Consider the following 18,190-nt stretch of genomic DNA (forward strand, 5'->3'; position numbering starts at 1 on the left):
TATTATCTGGCTCTTTACGAGGCAAGTTTGCTGTGTAAGCTTTAGCATATTTAAATGCCACTGGAGAAGAACTAAGAAAAAGAATGTGAGAGAGGTGGAAGACTCAGGAGAGAGAGGAGAGAATCAATGGAGAAAGGTCTGCTCAAGAGACGGGAGGGGCTGAGCTCTAAAGCACAGAGGGAAGGGTTAGCTTTAAATAAGATGAGGGATCTCTTTGCTGTTGTGGAAGAATGGAAGGGGAAACAATGGGCATCGATGAGGCAAGGATGGGTATGGATGTGGGTATATTTGTAAGAGATGCCAGAACACTGAGGGACTTTCCATCAGCTGATGTTTATTATCTCTGTTAAGTAGAAGGCAAGGCTTTATACCAGGCGTCCTCAAACTATGGCCCGCGGGCCACATGCGGGTGTTTTTGCCGTTTTGTTTTTTTACTTCAAAATAAGGTATGTGCAGTGTGCATAGGAATTTGTTCATAGTTTTTTTTTTTTTAAGCTATAGTCCGGCCCTCCAACGGTCTGAGGGACAGTGAACTGGCCCCCTGTTTAAAAAGTTTGAGGACCCCTGCTTTATACCTTATGGAAAGGGAAAAAGTGATGTGAATTGAGAAAGGAAGTGAAAACAGAAACTCCCTGTGTGGGAAAGATGACTAGGGATAGGAAAGGCAAGTGTCAGGTAGCATGGAGGGTCTTGTTTAGATCAGAAAGCGCACATTTGTAATGGCTCCAAGCTGAGTGGTCCTGGGATCTCACTGCTTTGTTGGAGAGTGGAGAAGAAACATGGTTGGTTCATAAAGAAGCCTGATTTGGGCTGCAAGTCACAGATTCTCTGGCCCAAAGTGGCTTAACAAAAGGATTTTGTCTTATATAGGAAAAAGGGTTGGCTCAGCAACTCAACAATGTCAGAGCCCAGATTATTCCCATCTTTCCACTGTTATCTGCAAGCATCATATTATTAAAGTAACTAAAAATAGGAGGTCATGGTCAGGCTCTCCTTAAATTTGTCTTATTTTATCAAGGAGTAAAAGTATTTTCCAGTAGGTGTTTTTTTTGTTTTGTTTGTTTTTATCTTTGCTTTTTAAAAAATGTATTTTTATTGATTTCAGAGAGTAAGGGAGAGAGAGAGAGAGATAGAAACATCAATGATGAGAGAGAATTATTGATTGGCTGCCTCCTGCACGCCCCCTACTGGGGATGGAGACTGCAACCCAGGCATGTGCCCTTGACTGGAATCAAGGACCCTTTAGTTCACAGGTCAACGCTCTATCCACTGAGCCAACCAGCTAGGGCTCCAGGGGGGTGTTTTTTTTATATCTCATTGGCCACAATTGGTACAAACGCACATCCTGAACCCAACCTTTAGCAAATAGGAATACCATCACTATGGTTAGTTAGGACCAGGGCTCCTTCATCTCAGCCCTAGTGACATTTGGAGAGGAATGATTCTTTGCTCTGTGTGTGTGGTCTGTCTGTAGGGTGTTTAGCAGTACTTCTGGCCTCCACCACTTTGCCCCAGTCATGAAAACAAAAAATATTTTTCAGACATTGACAAATGTCCGTTAAGGAAGGGAAGTAATCTCCCTTTAGCTGAGTATCATTCAGCTTAAACCAATCCCAACTGATTCCCTGTGCTCAGGCACATTGCTGTCCCAAATCTTAAAACAGTCAAGTTTCTGTTAATAAGGAACATATGACGTGGTGATGGCCGCTGAATAGACAATTCACAGTGCCTGCCATCTTTGGATCACTCCTGGATTGGGGTCTTCCCTGGTAGGTGTGGAATGAGAAGGCAAAGGTGCTGAAAGTATGAGAGAGAACCGTTTGATCTGGTTGATCATGAGATGTAGCCTGGATAAGAAAGAAGGCAAAGCTGATGGAGTGGATGAGTTTAAAGAACAAGTTTAGGATGAGTGAGAGAAAGAACTTGAAACAAGACCATGAAAGGGACCTTCTCATTTACAAAAAGAATTTGCAACAGTCATGATTTGGGTAACCAGGGACAAGCATTGGTTGAATAAGAGAAATCCAATTCAACACTCATTTATTGAGAGCCAATTATGCAGAACAAACACTTCGGGAAGTACAGGTTAAACAATTCTTCTCCAGGGATGTTGTGTATAATGATTCCTTTTGTCCTCAGCTTCATTCTTCATGATGGCAACCAGATCCATGGATATGACTTTGCATGTGAAGTTGAAAGTTCTAGTTTTAATATTTTCTCTTCACTTGTCCTGAAAAGATATTTAGATTAAAGGTAGAGGTAAGGATAAAACAAAACAAAACAGACAAACAAACAACAAGAAAGCAGAAAGGAAGAGTAAGAGTGGGTTAAAGCCAGAGAGCTCCATCCAGGAGGCAAGGATGGCATGATCTCCTAGTATTTTAGAATCCTCGGACAGATGTAGCCTTAGTTTATAGTTGGAAGATTTCTAAAAAACCTAAGATGTGCCCAGCCAGTGTTGCTCAGTGGTTGAGCATCAATCTATGAACCAGGAGGCCACTGGTTTGATTCCAGATCAAGGCACATGCTCAGGTTTCAGGCGCCATCCCTAGTGTGGGGCGTACAGGAGGCAGCCAATCTATGATTCTCTCTCATCATTGATGTTTCTATCTCTCTCTCTCTCTCTCTCTCCCCCTTTCTCTCTGAAATCAATACAAATATATTAAAAAAAGAATAGATACCAAAGCCAGCTTAAGCACTGTTAGTGAGCAGAGTCACTAGAAACAATATAGTGAGAATGAGGAATGCTAATCAGATCATCAGAAAATGTACCTCTTCCCCATACCTTCCAGGAAGGGGAGCTCGTATTAAAACAAGGAGAGGAAGTTTGGAGTGTCAAGAGGTGAAACATTAGAATAGGTCACAAGTCTTCTTACCACATTGTGTTTTGAGTCAGGGCCAAGCCTGCTGGAAAGTGTATAAATTTCAGACTCAGATTTAGGTTTCATGATGTTTCCAAACCACTTTCGAACCTGGAACAAGAAATACCAGGATGGCTTTTGTTAATATTGGAGAAGAGAAAAGGCAGAGTCAGGAAGAGGAAAGTGACATTATGAAAAAAAAAAAGCTTTTCCTACAAAATGTGGTTTATACACACAATAAAATGTTACGTAGCCTTAAAAATGAATAAAATTTGGATACATGCTACAACGTGGATGAACCCTGAAGACACTAAGCTGAGTAAAACAAGCCAATCACAAAAGGACCAATACACTATGATTCCACATATATGAGATCCTTATAACAGTCAAATTAATTGAGACAGAAAGTAGAATGGTGGTTGCCAGGGGCTTGGCAGGGGAGAATGAGGTGTTATTGTTAATGGTTATGGGGTTTCATTTTGCGATGATAAAAAAGTTCTAGAGAGGAATGGGTGGTGATGATTGCACACAATGTGAACGTACTTAATGTCACTGACCTGTACACTTAAACATGGTTAAAATGATAAATTTTATGTTATATATGTTTTAAAAAAATATATTTTATTGATTTTTTACAGAGAGGAAGGGAGAGGGAGAGAGAGTTAGAAACATTGATGAGAGAGAAACATCAATCAGCTGCCTCTCCTGCACACTCCCTACTGGGGATGTGCCTGCAACCAAGGTATATGCCCTTTACTGGAATCGAACCTGGGACCCTTGAGTCCGCAGGCTGACGCTCTATCCACTGAGCCAAACCAGTTAGGGCTCTGTTATATATGTTTTACCATAATAATATTTTTCATTGCGGGATGCATCTTTGTTGTAGAGACTTACAAAATATGCTATGCAGAGGAAATCAATAGAAGTCACACATAATTCCTTTTTTAAAAAAAATATTTTATTCATTTTTTACAGAGAGGAAGAGAGAGGGATAGAGAGTTAGAAACATCTATGAGAGAGAAACATCGATCAGCTGCCTCCTGCACACCCCCTACTGGGGATGTGCCCGCAACCAAGGTACATGCCCTTGACCGGAATCGAACCCAGGACCCTTGAGTCCGCAGGCCGACGCTCTATCCACTGAGCCAAACTGGTTTCGGCGACACACATAATTCCTTAATCTAGAGAAAGACAACTGATGTTTTGGTGATACTCTCCCATGTGTCTTGGTTTGGGGTCTCTTAAAGGAGATCCCAAGGCAGGGTTCAAGTGTAAAGAGTTCATTTGAGGGGTATTCTCAGGAAAACACTAGTAAATCAGTGAGGAAGTGAGATAGGGCTGGGAAGGCAGTCAGTAAAAAGTACCCAATCCTACCCTACTTGGTTTGGCTCAGTGGATAGAGTGTCGGCCTGTGGACCGAAGGGTCTCAGGTTTGATTCTGGTCAAGGGCACATGTCTGGGTTTTGGGCTTGGTTCAATGTGCAGGAGGCAACCAATCAATGATTCCTTATCATCATTTATGTTTCTATCTCCCCCTTCCTCTTTGAAATAAATAAAAATATATTAAAAAAGAAAGTACCCAATCCTTTCCACTGTGGGCAATTGGGGTTCAGTCCCATTGGGGAGCTCTGAGAGTTAGCATAGGAAACACTTCAGAGTCATCCCACCTCAGGGACAAGGGATCTGGTCCATTTATCCACCAGCTTGTCCTGTGTACAGGCCAGGCTTGTCCTGTGGGCGGTAAGAAGCTCATAGGCATAGAGTCACAGATGTTTTTAATAAGCAACCTGAGGCACATAGCGATGAATGGCAAAGGGATATGAGGGGGCCATGAACAGTATCTGCTACACCAAGGCTTCCAGCCTTGGCACTGTTGACATCTTGGGTTGGATCATCCTTTGTGGTGGGGGTCATCCTATGCACTGTAGGATGTTTAACAACATCTTTGGCCTCTACCCAATAGATGCCAATAGCACCTCTCCCCCCCGCCCCCCTGGGTGTGACAATCAAAGATGTCCCTAGATATTGCTAAATATCCCCCCTGGGGGGTTGTTTGAGAACCATTGTACTTTGCCATGCACACCCATACCCACACATAAACAAATGCATAACCACATAAACAATAAGTGCTTATATACATTATACAAACAAAATGCAACCTTTCTGGAGCAATGTTTTGAAATTTGCTTTTTTCCCCTCTCTAATATATTTTGAATATTCTTCCAGTCCTAAAATACTTTTGTGCCCAGACAAAAATGAACATTGGAATGTTTCAAGCCTATGCTGGTCCTTTGCTCTCCAGGAAGTGTTGGCTTGGTCAGCTCAGTTTCTTCCTCTCCTTCATCCACTGAGGAGATGTTCTTCCTTTCCTAGTTTGTTTTTTTGGGCACCTGAATGCAGACTGAAGAAAGAAAGGAGGAAGGGAGAGAGGTAGGGAAGGAGGGAGGGAAAGAAAGATGGATGGAGAGAAGAGGAGGAAGAGGGAGAAGGAGAGAGAGAGAGAGAGAGAGAGAGAGAGAGAGAGAGAGAGAGGAAGAGGAAGAAGAAGAGGAGGAAGAAGAAGAAGAAGAAGAAGAAGGAGGAGGAGGAGGAGGAGGAGGAGGAGGAGGAGGAGGAGGAGGAGAAGAGGAAAGAGGAGGAGGAAGAGGAGGAGGAGGAGGATAGAACTAGTAACCAGAAGAAAATTGTGTCAGTCAGGATATATTTTGCTACAGTAACAAACAATCTCAAAATCTGAGGGATACTTGGACTATATGTCTTCTTTAAGGTATTTGAGAAGTACAAATAAAGACCTTGAGTGATTCTGTATTTCTTCTCATCACTGGACTATGTTTATTTGGCCATTGTACCTCCTGACCTGAACTATGTGGAACCCAGCTTCATTAGGGTTTCAGTCTTCTACATTATATTTCATGGTTGTGTAGTATCCTGTTCTATAGATGTAGTATAATTTAACTAAATCTAGGTAGAAGTATCTCATCATAGTTCGATAGTGTATAGTAGGGTTTCATCATGTCTGGGGTTCAATTCTAGAGACAACAGGCAGTCCAATTTATCTCTGAGTGCCTCTTAGTTAGGTAACATCTTAGAGGCTTATCTCAACAAGCCCAAAGCAGCCAGTATTTCCTGAGTGTTGGATATACACCCCTGTTTCTTTTGCTCAACTGCACATACAAGAATTGGCTTGTATTTAGTAGTCATACTGAATATAAAATATATATCTGCATTTTATAGCCAAGCCAAGCTAAGCCCAGCCAAGATCATCTGAACTCTCACCAACCTGCAGACTGAGAATGAGAATAGTACATATTCACGTTTAAGCCACTGAGATTTTTGAGGGTGTTTGTTAACACAGAAATAGATAACAATTACAAATGGGAAAGCTGAAAACAAACATGATATTTCCTTGATATAGTAATTATTTACTTTGTAAAGCCATTAATAAATGGACATATCTCACAATCAATAGCATCGCAAAGTAGAGAAAATATAGGCAGTATTTACACACTACTCACAAATTCATATGAAAATTTAGAGAATGTGTATCTAAATGTTCACTAAACTACATACCTGCAAATTTTTCTTAACTTTAAAACAATAAAGAAAGGGGTAGATGTTTACCTGCTGGCTGAGGAGGCAGTAGACCAGGAAGATGAAGACACCCTGAAGGCTATTGATGATGGTGAAGAGGTAGCCCATGACCCGTCCAGCTGGGCCCACCTGCAGGATGCCCAGACACCACGTGCAGCCAAGGATGAGGACCAGGGCTGCTGCTTTCAGTGTCAGCATCCTGAGGGGAGTAAAAACGAACATGTACACAAGCTGGTAATGGACATGGACACCCTTATAGAGTAGTTGTTAATGGTGAGGACTCTGGAGCTAGACTGCTTTGGTTTAAACCCAAGGCGGCACTGTGTGACATTGGGCAAATTACTCTACCTTTCTACAACTTGGGTTCCCCATCTTTATAATAGTCCTGTTTCACAGGGCTGCTGTAAAGATTAAATGAGACTTTAACATATATATTTAGGATAATATGTAGAACAAATTCAGTACCACATATACATAAAGCATTCTAAAACTAGGGGCTTTTATTTCTTTCTCTTTTATAGATGAAGGGCCATATAATTTGTTATTCCAATAGGGAGACTTTTGAGATTAAAAAAGGTACTATTAATAATTACAATGGCATAAACTAGGACTGTCCCAGGCAAACTGAGATGTAAGGTCACTATATACCTACATATATACATATTTATTCCTAATTTAAACCATAATGTTTTATGTGAGAAAAGCTGGTTGAGGAACAATTTGTGTAGTGTGTCGGCTATTGTATGTGTGCCTGTCTGTTTTATAGAAATCCACAGAAAAAGGTCTGGGGAAAATATCACATATATCATATCTATCATAAAATTTGTTAATTCCAACTTTCTTGGGAAGTGGAAGTAGTTGAAAAAGAGGGAGTTAACCATTTTCACTTTATATGTTTTGAGAAAAAAAAATATCATATTTTTGTGATTAAAATGAAAATAAATTATGTGTTCCAAGTAAAATGGATGCTGCAAATTAAAAAAGCTCATAGCCCCCAATTTTTTGAAATAGTATTATACAAAAAACTAGAGGCTCGGTGCACGAAATTCATGCACGGGGGGTGGGGGTGTCCCTCAGCCCAGCCTGCACCCTCTCCAATCTGGGACCCCTTGAGGGATGTCCGATCCCCATCACTGGGATCATGCCTAAAAGGGCAGTCGGACATCCCTCTCACAATCCACGATTGTTGGCTCCCAACTGCTTGCCTGCCTGCCTTCCTGATTGCCCCTAACCTCTTCTGCCTGCCAGCCTGATCACCCCCTAACCACTCCCCTGCCAGCCTGATTGATGCCTAACTGCTCCCCTGCCAGCCTGTTTGCTGGGATTTATTTATCTTCTACGATTGAAACTTCGTAGCTTAGAGCAAAGCCAAGCCTCCTGTTTGCTCTGTGGTGGCAGCCATTTCTGTTGGGATTTATTTATCTTCTATAATTGAAACTTTGTAGCTTGGAGTGGAGGCCTTGGCCAGCCAGGGTGTGTGGAAAGCTTGGCTTCCTCAATCGCCAGGGGCAACCCTAGACTCCTGCTCTCTTCAGCTCCGTGGCTGCTGCCATTTCTGTTGGGATTTATTTATCTTCTATAATTGAAACTTTGTAGCCTGGAGTGGAGGCCTTGGCCGGCCAGGTTGTGTGGAAAGCTTGGCTTCCTCCATTGCCGGGGAAACCCAAACCTCCCTCCTGCTCTCTCAGTGGCCGCAGCCATCTTGGTTGGGATTAATTTGCATACCCACTCCTGATTGGCTGGTGGGCGCGACAGGTGGGCATGGCTTGTGGATGTAGTGGAGTGATGGTTAATTTGCATACTATTCTTTTATTAGATAGGATATTTTAATCTAAATTCTTTCCAAACCCATTACACAAAACTCTTTAGATATATATTTAATTTTGTTATAATTAGCCAAATCGGTCTCTATCAGTGGGGTGAACCCAGTTTTTCTGGGGCATCCTTCAGAAGTGCAACTCTTAGAGTTTCTATAGAATCCAAGCCTTCAGTAACTGATGGATTCACAAACTTAAGTTGGTTGTTTTTTATAAAAAGAGTACTTCTGTGTGCATCTTGTGTTGTGTGGCAGAAACTGCTGTTTTTGTTCGTTCTCTTCCTCTTCCTTTTAGGGTTAGAACCCTCCCCTCTTTGAGTTTTTTTCAAGGACACATGGCTACCAAGTTAGAGACTATATATTCCCAGCCTCCCTTGAAGCTAGTTGTCACCGTGTGACTAAGGTCTAGCCCAGTGACGAGCAACCTTTTGAGCTTGGTGTGTCAAACTTCGCCAAAAAAGTGAGCATAACTCGGGTAGTGTATCACTTTGAGGAAAAAACTAACTCCAAGACTCTAGTCGCAAATGTTTCATCCTCAGGAGCAGCAAATGTTTCATCCTCGGCATGCAGCCGCCTCAGCGGCCGCGTGTCATCAGAAATGGCTATGCGTGTCAGTGCTGACATGCGTGTCATAGGTTCGCCATCACTGGTCTAGCCAATAAAATATGAGCAAATGTGGGCCATGCAACTTCCAATGGATGGGAAACTGACAAAGGAATGGTGGAAAAACAAAATAGGAAGGACCTGAGTCTCTGCATCACTTTGTGGAGCAGAGCGTCCCCACCAGCCCTGGACTGCTCACCTCTGGACTATGACATGAGAATAACATAAACTTCTATTTCACTCTTTTTGATGGGGGGTCTTTTTGTCTCAGTAGCTTAGCCTGTACTCTATCTAATATGGATATTGGGAGATGACAGAAGCCTTGCTAGTCCCTGGAGCCTGGTTGTGGGGTGTATGTCTGTGTAGATGTGTAGGAGGGACAAGAAGAGGGTAAGGAGAAGGAGAGAGCATCAGAAGTACCATGTGCTCCATCTTACCTTGTATTCTGGATGGTTGACACTTCACTGTTGAGGGAGGAGAATTTCTTTTTCAAAATCCAAAGGACCAAGAGAAAAAATACTAAATTCACCTGCAGGAATGACGCAGACCAGGAATGCAAGTTAAAATAATGCACTGCAATCGTACACCTATGGATGAGGACTGGTGGGGAGGTAAGGGCAGAGGGTGGGGTGGGAACTGGGCGGAGGGGAGCTATGGGGGGAAAAAAGAGGAACAATTGTAATAATCTGAATAATAAAGATTTACTAAAAAAATAAAATAATGCACTGCGTCCTTAATAAATTGCACACAACTCCTCCTTTCCTTGCACATAGGACTGAATTGGTAGCAGGTGGAAAAGTGAAACCATACAATAGAGAAAATGCATTCCCCGTGTACTGTCTTGCACCCAGTACTTCTGGTGCTGCCTCAGTCGTGACCCCTGGAGCCACATACTCACGCAGATAATGACACAGACGGGGCCAAGGAAACCCCAGATGAATCCTTGTTTCAGGTGGAGCCAGCAGCTGGGAATAAAGGGGAAAAGGGACACAGAGAGATCAGAGAAAGCACATGAAATGAACATGAAGTGACACTTTTCCTAACAGAGAACTTTTCCAATGTCTTCTCACAATGTCAGCTGATGGCAACGAAGGCTTTGATTGTTACCTACTGTGTGTTAATGCTACCTTACACATTTTATAAGCACAGTGCCGTTGAATGTTCCTACCAAGGTCATGACGGTGGGAAAATGGGGATAATGCTAAAGAGGAATCTGAGACTTGAAAGCTCCAAATTATGGGAGGGATAAAGCTGGTACCTAACCACGAAACTCCCTCCTTTCAGAACCTTCCAAGCTCCTACTGCCATCTTTGCCTGCTTCACTGGAGAAAGGCCAGAGCTCTTACACTCAAGGGAAAAGATATCCATTTGCTATGGACATCTCAATCACCATCATGAATGCTGCTCCCCAAACTGTCCGTGGCCCAGGGTGTGAGTCAAGCTCACCGTTCAGGTGTTCCATAAAGGTGAGGCCTGGACACTGCGGAAATGCCCACGATTACAGCCGGGACTCCGTAGCCGACCGGGAACATGAGCCACTTCATGAACCTGCTCACGCTGGAGTAGTTGACCACCGTCAGGTTGCGTGCGGTGAGGAAGAGGTGCAGGCCCTCCAGCAGCATCCAGGTGAAGGAGGCCAGGTAGAGATAGTGTAAGGCACCCGCGATGATGGCGCACAGCACCTGGGGGAGCAGTGAGAGTCAGCAGGTGGGATACTTAGGGTGGTGTGTGAACTGAGGGCCTCCCCTTTATACTGGCGTTAGTTCAGAGCACCTGACATTAGACCAAGGCCATCAATAGTAAAGGTGCTTGGTAATCAATGTCAGCGCTGCCCACCTTGGCACCACCCCTCCAACCTCTCCCAGAAACCAAAGCGATTTTATTAAGGTGCCCAAGCAGCATCCCCTGGGGAGGTCAGGGGTCCTTTGGGACAGTGTCAGTACCTTGTTCTCAGTTCTGTCGATGGCCGTGAGGAAGAGCAGGTGGGCTAGGAAGAGGCAGAGTGAGAGCTGCAGGTGGAGTGAGGTGCTGGTGTTCTGGATGGCTTTGCACAGCAGGAAGGTGAGGGCCGCCAGGAGGAGGCACAGCAGAGAGAGGCTCAGCCCCACATAGGTGATCACAGCAAGGGCGGGATCCTCCTCCTGGGACCCAGCAGAGAGGAGACATCAGCCACACTCTCCTGCTCTGGGATTGTGGCCTCCCCGCTTGGAACAGGGCAGTCTAAACACAGGCACATTATGAGTTTCCTCAAAAAACTAAAAATGGAACGCCCATCTGACACAGTAATACCACTTCTAGGAATATATCCCAAGAAGCTAGAAACACCAATCGGAAAGGATATATGTACCCCTATGTTCATAGCAGCACAATTTACCATAGGCAAGATTTGGAAACAGCCTAAGTGCCCATCAGCAGATGAGTGGATTAGAAAACTGTGGTAGATCTACACAATGGAATACTACGCTGCTGTAAAAAAGAAGAAACTCTTACCATTTGCAAAAGCATGGATGGAGCTGGAGAGCATTATTCTAAGCAAAATAAGTCAGTTAGAGAAAGATAAATATCACAGGATCTCACTCATTTGTGGAATATAATGAACAACATAAACTGATGAACAAAAACAGAGACAGAGAAGCATCGATCAGACCGTCAAACCTCAGAGGGAAGGTAGGGGAGGGTGGGGGTCAGGGGGAGAGATCAACCAAAGGACTTGTATGCATACACATAAGCCTAACCAATGGACACAGACACCAGGGGGGTGAAGGCATGAATGGGGGGGCAATGGAGGGATAAGGACACATATGTAATACCTTAATCAATAAAGAAAAAAAATTATAAAATAAAGTAAAATAAACACAGGCACAAAGCTAATGACAGATTGTGTGAGAGGTGTCTCTAAGACTGTCTCCTCCTTCCCCAGCTTTATTGAAGTATATCTAATATACAAAATAGTGCATATATTGAGTACATACCTTTTGATGAGTTTGAATATAGGCATATATCATGCTACCATCCCCACGGTTAAGGTAATAAATATATCCGTCACCTTCAAAAGATTTCTTGTGCCCCCTTGCTTTTTTAAATTTGTGGTAAAAACACAAGAGATCTATCCTCTTACGAAGTGATTAAGTGCACATCCCTCTACTGTTAACTGCAGGCTCCATGATGTACAGCAGAATTCACACTGAAGCTAGTGAATGGCTATGCCAGACACAGTTTGAACCCAAAGAGACACAGAAAGTCCTGTGTAGCAGAGGCTACTAACCTCTTCATACTTACCTATACCTGCCCTTTGTCTGCTTTCTATGAACCGCAGTGACTTTGCCTGATGGCATGTCCCCTGCTACAAGTGGCATGCTTGGACACACCAGAGCAACTCACAAGTGCAAGGGTGTTAATGCCCCTGGAAGCTGCCCTCACCTTTTGTGGGAAGGTTCTGAAGTGCATTTCCTATGATATCTCCCAGAAGTACACCAATAGGACTGAGCCCCACTTGTCCATGGGGGTAACTTTTCTTGGATGCATCCTTTTCCTGGATGCCTTCTCTTCTCTGTCTCACTTCCCTACACACCTATTGATGTTTCATCTCCCAGAGAAACTACTTTCCCTTAAATTCTTTTCTCAGGACCTGCTAGTGGGAGGCCTCAAACGAAGGCTATCTAATTACGTTCTTGGGGACTCATCTCATTGAAGACAGGGGCCAGGGATCTCATCAGCCATATAGACTCACTTCTGGGAAATGATACTCATCATCCCTTATAGTTATACGGGGATTTTTGCTTTTTTCAATGTCACTTTATAGAACGTTTCAATCCTTTGTTTTTTAAAAAGTCAATGGGGAATAAAAGGGGACATCTATAATACTTTCAATAATAAAGACACATTTTTAAAAAAGCAAAAAGCACAAAAGCCAATCTATCATATGATGAATAATTATTAAATAAACTAGAGGCCCGGTGCACGAAATTCGTGCACTGGGGGGGAGTGCCCCTCAGCCCAATCTGCACCCTCTTCAATCTGGGACCCCTCAGGGGATGTCCAACTTCCAGCAGTTGGACATACCTCTCACAATCCGGAACCACTGGCTCCTAACCACTCACCTGCCTGCCTGCCTGCTCACCCCTAACCCCACTGCCTGCCTGCCTGCTCACCCCTACCTTGATCTCCTGCCAGCCTGATTGCCCCTACCTTGCCCTCCCCTATCAGCCTGATCACCCCACACTGCCTGTGCCTTGGCCCCCAGTATGGCCTCCCTCTGGAGGCACCACCCCCATAACCCCAATGCTGCTACCACTGCTGGCCTGAGCCTCAGCCGCTTCGCAGCTGATAATGGCTGCCTGAGCCTCGGCCCTTGTAGGCACTGTGGCTTTGTCTGGAAGGATGTCTGGAAGACATCCACTCTAATTAGCATATTAGTATAGATTTGGAGACCATTACAACCACGCAGAACTTGAAGAAAACTCATGGCCCTGGTCAGTTTGGCTTAATGGAGAGAGCATCGGCCTGTGGACTGAAGAGTCCAGGTTTGATTCTGGTCAGGGGCACATGCCTGGGTTGTGGGCTCAATCCCCAGTAGGGGGCCTGTGGGCGGCAGCTGATCAGTGATTCTTTTTTTTATTATTTAATTTTATTGATTTTTCACAGAGAGGAAGGGAGAGGGATAGAGAGCTAGAAATATCGATGAGAGAGAGACATTGACCAGCTGCCTCCTGCATACCCCCCACCAGGGGATGTGCCCACAACCAATGTACATGCCCTTGACCGGAATCGAACCTGGGACCTTCCAGTCCGCAGACTGACACTCTATCCACTGAGCCAAACCGGTTTCGGATGATCAGTGATTCTTATCATTGATGTTTCTATCTCTCTCTCCCTCTCCCTTTCTGAAATTTAAAAAATATATATTTTTTAAAGAAAACACATGATCTTCACTTTGGGCTTTGTCATCTTACAATATCCTTTGTGCAGTGTTTTAACTTCCCTCAACTTTCCTTTACCCACCCTTAAAGTGCAATCTATTTTGGGGAAGATGATCAGGAAAGTGATTCCAGTGGGTAGAAGTTTTTTTTGGAGGGAATGGGGTCGTGAAGATATTTAAAAATTGAGCATGGTGATGGTTGTACCACTCTGAATTTACTTTAAAAAACCAGTTCATTGAACACTTTAGGTGACATTTACAGTATATGGGTTATATCTCAACAAAGCTGTTCTTTTATTTATTTTTAAATGAAGACCAGTCTTATAATGAATTGCAGATGTTTTCAGAGGCCCCTCAAGATTTGCTTACCACGTCCCAAATCACGGCTGTGATTCCCAGTTGCCTCCAGTCCTGGTGGATCTGGATGGTGTGGTTTGCAAAGGAGAAGGTGGCAAGAGGCTTAAGAAATTTTTGCAACCCCATTCCCAGGTCTCCTCATAGGGCACCAGGACCATTTCCACTGTGCCAGCTCTGCTTCCTTTAACCTTTTGGGCAAAAGAATCCTGCGTGCTCTGGCCAGAAAGTGCATTCTCTCTTAGGTGGCCCGAATGCTTTTTTTTAAGGTCGTTTTATGGATTCAAAAGAATAAACAGAGATGTGGAAAGCTTTTGTCAAAATCCTTTTACATGGTTCTTCCAGTCTCATGGGAAGTGAGATGTGGCTCTGGATTCATCCCAAAGTGTGTCTTTGGGCAAAAGCACCCAGAACGGCACAACTCCTGCAGGATGCCCTACACACTTTGCTGTCAGGACTCAGGGGGGCTTGAGGGTGAGCGAGGCAGCGGTGCCAGCACAGGACCTGGGAGAAGGTAGCACTTTCTACACTACCCAGGCCACGTGGACTGCAGCTGCACCCGCCCAGGTGGGCGGGGTGTTTCTGCTGTTTTGTTTTGGTCTGACCTCCACCCCATCAGCCACGGACCTGTGCCTGCACTGAGACTGAATGGTTTGATGGCCCTACTTTTTGGTGAACAGTGGATGCAATCCCACCTCCCCGAGACTGGCAGTTGGGCTCTGGCGGCTTCTGAGTCCCTTGCAGGGAGAGCCCGCCTCTAGGTCAAGAACAGACTCCGGTGTCCTCGGCCAGGAGGCCTCCTTGGGCTAGGGGCCGCCACAGTTTGAAGGCTGGCCATGACCCCAATCCTGGCAGGGGTCTCCTCTGGGGTGCTGGCAGGCCTGGGCTAGGGCTGCGGGCGGTTTGGAGGCCGGTCACACCCCCGATCCTGGCGGGGGTCTCCTCTGGGGTGCTGGCCGGCCTGGGTTAGGGTCACTGGTGGTTTGGAGGCCGGTCACGCCCCCAATCCTGGCGGGGGTCTCCTCTGGGGTGCTGGCTGGCCTGGGTTAGGGTCACTGGCGGTTTGGAGACTGGTCACGCCCCCGATCCTGGTGGGGGTCTCCTCTGGGGCGCTGGCAGGCCTGGGCTCTGGCGCCGCAAAGGGAGAGGTTCCTGAACCTGCTTCCCACACACCTAGGCTAGGATACATCTTGTAGGAGGCGGCTTCAATGCCAGGGGTCGGTGACCAGGTCCTCCGGAGCCTCGCCTTCTGGGCTGCAGTCCCACGTCTCCCAGTGCCCCAGCCTCGGATTCGCCCCCGCAGTTGCCCCCACCACCAGCCACCTCAGTGCAGGCCACAGCAGCTGAAGCCAGCCTCTTGGAAGCCAGGCCACCACACCCACCACCGCTGGTAGCTCTCTGCTGCTTGCTTGCTGCCGAGCCCTGTCCGCTGGGGTGGGGGAGTGCTCCCAGCCCAGAGGCCCTCTCTCCCTCCGCAGCCTGGCGTGGCAAGCAGGCCTCCTTGCTGGGGCTACGATGCCAGCGTCCCCACACAGCCACTATGGGTGCGACGCGGACCCCACGGAGGCCAACCTGGAGAATGCGGACCCCGAGCTCTGCATCCGGCTGCTGCAGATGCCCTCGGTGGTCAACTACCACCCGCTCCTTCGCCGGCCCCATAGGTCCCTCCTCAGCACCGGCTGTTTAGGCCAGCGGGAGGAGCGGGGGGCGGGGACTCACGAGTCCCCGCCCCCCGCTCCTCCTGCCAGCCAATCGGCCACCCTGAGTCCCGCCCCCCACACCTCCAGCCGGCCCAATTGTGGGCGTAGCGGAGTGATGAATTTGCATAGTACCTTTTTATTATGTAGGACTAGAGGCCCAGTGCACTAATTTGTGCACGGGTGGGGTCTGGCTGGCCCACCCCGATCAGGGGGGAGGGGTGGCAATTGGGAGTGGGGGCAGGGCCAGCCCAGGGGCAGGGCTGTCAGGCCCCTGGTCGAACTCCCAGTTGAACTACCGGTCTAGGGGACAATTTGCATATTAGCCTTTTATTATATAGGATACTGATCATGAACTAGCCTGTTGACATTACCCCAGAAGCTCTTCCTAATTGCAAACCACCTTCCCCCCTAGAGGTAGCCATAATCCTTTTATGGTAAATTTTACCACCTAAGTATCCAACTCCTGAGAATATAATTTAGTTGTATCTGTTTTTCAACTTTATATAGATGGAACAATACTCTGCTCCACAGAGTCACTCAGAAACTCATGATAACAGAGTCTCCATCATCTGGAGTGTGTTGCACCCTCATCACCCTGGAGGGTCCCACATGGAACTGTCTGTGCTTCATCCTAGAAAGGTAGCACTGCTTTTAAAAGCTCCTGACAGGAAACAACCTCGATACTCATTAACTGTAGAATGAATAAGTACATTGTAGTATAGTCATGCAATGAAAATGAATAAACTAAGGCTATGCTCAACTCATAGATAAACTTCATAAATGTAACAATGAATGAAAGAAGTATTTTCATGTTTATAAACATACTAGAGGCCCTGTGCATGACATTCATGCACTCGGGGGCAGGGGGCGGTGTGGTCCCTCAGCCCGGCCTGCACCCTTTCCTCACAGTCCAGGAGCCCTCCCTTGGGTGATGTCCAGCTAATGGATGTTGGACATCCTTAGCGCTGTGATGGAGGCAGGTTGCTATGCTCTCCAGCCATCAGCCTGGCTTGTGGCTGAGCAGAGCTCCCTCTGTGGGAGCGCATTGACAACGAGGGAGCAGCTCCTGTATTGAGTGTCTGCCCCCTGGTGGTCAGTGCACGTCATAGGGACCAGTCTATTCTTTTTATTTTATAGGACTAGAGGCCCGGTGCATGAAATTCGCGCACGGCGGGGGGGTGGGCGGTGTCCCACAGTGCAGCCTGCACCCTCTCCAATCTGGGACCCCTCAAGGGATGTCCAACTGCCCTCTCACAATATAGTTCTGCTGGCTCCCAACCGCTTGCTTGCCTCCCTGCCTGATTGCCCCTAACCGCTTCTGCCTGCCAGCCTGATCACCCCATAACCACTCCCCTGCCAGGCTGATTGATGCCTAACTACTCCCCTGCCGACCTGATTGCCCCTAACTGCCCTCCCCTGCTGGGCCGGTCACCCCTAACTGCCCTCCCCTGCAGGCCTGGTCACCCCCAACTGCCCTCCCCTGCAGGCCTGGTCCCCCCACCAACTGCCCTCCTCTGCAGGCCTGGGTTCCCCCCCTTCAATTGTCCTCCCCCGCAGACCTGGTTGCCCCCAACTGCCCTCCCTTGCCAGCTTGGTTCCCCTCAACTGCCTTCCCCTGCTGGCCATCTTGTGGCAGCCATCTTGTGTCCTCATAGGAGCAACCATCTTTGACCACATGAGGGCAGCCATCTTGTGTATTGGAGTGACAGTCAATTTGCATATTACCTCTTTATTATATAGGATAAGATGTTAGCTTCCCCAATGCCCTGTGTAATAGGGGAGGTCAGAGATTTCCACTATGTGTTGTTCTGGGGTATCACCTCCAACCCTGAGAAGAAGAGAGAGAGATGCAGGACTTCCTGTATGCTATCATCTATCCTATGTTATCAGTAAGTTCTCCAACCCCACCTCTAGGATATGTGTCCAGTTTGACCTTCTCTCACCACCTCTACCACCTGAACCCCAGCCACCATCATCTCTTTTCGAGTCTACTCTTGACCACTGCTCATTCTTGACCTGAAAGTCAGAGGGATCTTCTAATGACATAAATATGTAACATCCATGATGGAAAACCTCCATTGACTTCCCATTGCAATTTGGAAAAAAACTAAATTTGGCATTCAAGATATGGTACATTTCTCCTGCTTCCATCTCTCCAACTTTGCCCCTTTCCAACTCCTCTCATTCACTCTGCTCCAGCCACACTTCTCTCTGGAACACACCAAATTTGTTCTCTCTTCAGAGTCTTGACCATACTTGTATCTCTTCTTTAGATGCTTTTCCTGAGACCCTTTCCTACAGGCTTTTTAAAAAATTGAGATAAAATCCAAATAATATAAAAATCACC

The 18,190-nt window shown here is 46.2% G+C and overlaps 1 protein-coding gene across 1 annotated transcript in view; it reads right to left on the reverse strand.

Moving 5' to 3' along the window:
* Positions 1–2,157: 2,157 nt before the first annotated feature.
* The window catches only part of ADGRE3 (adhesion G protein-coupled receptor E3), a 70,815-nt gene continuing 54,782 nt past the window's right edge, over positions 2,158–18,190 (reverse strand). The window contains exons 7-13 of the mRNA XM_079773370.1: positions 10,815–11,012; positions 10,318–10,553; positions 9,770–9,836; positions 9,309–9,400; positions 6,483–6,651; positions 2,877–2,972; positions 2,158–2,230 (exon numbers count right to left, since the gene is read on the reverse strand). Coding sequence (XP_079629496.1) covers positions 2,222–2,230; positions 2,877–2,972; positions 6,483–6,651; positions 9,309–9,400; positions 9,770–9,836; positions 10,318–10,553; positions 10,815–11,012 — 867 coding nt within the window. The 3' untranslated portion in view covers positions 2,158–2,221. The remainder of the gene's footprint in view (positions 2,231–2,876; positions 2,973–6,482; positions 6,652–9,308; positions 9,401–9,769; positions 9,837–10,317; positions 10,554–10,814; positions 11,013–18,190) is intronic.

The sequence above is a fragment of the Cnephaeus nilssonii genome (assembly GCF_951640355.1).
Source record: "Cnephaeus nilssonii genome assembly, chromosome: 5".
In the NCBI taxonomy this organism is placed as follows: Eukaryota; Metazoa; Chordata; class Mammalia; order Chiroptera; family Vespertilionidae; genus Cnephaeus; species Cnephaeus nilssonii.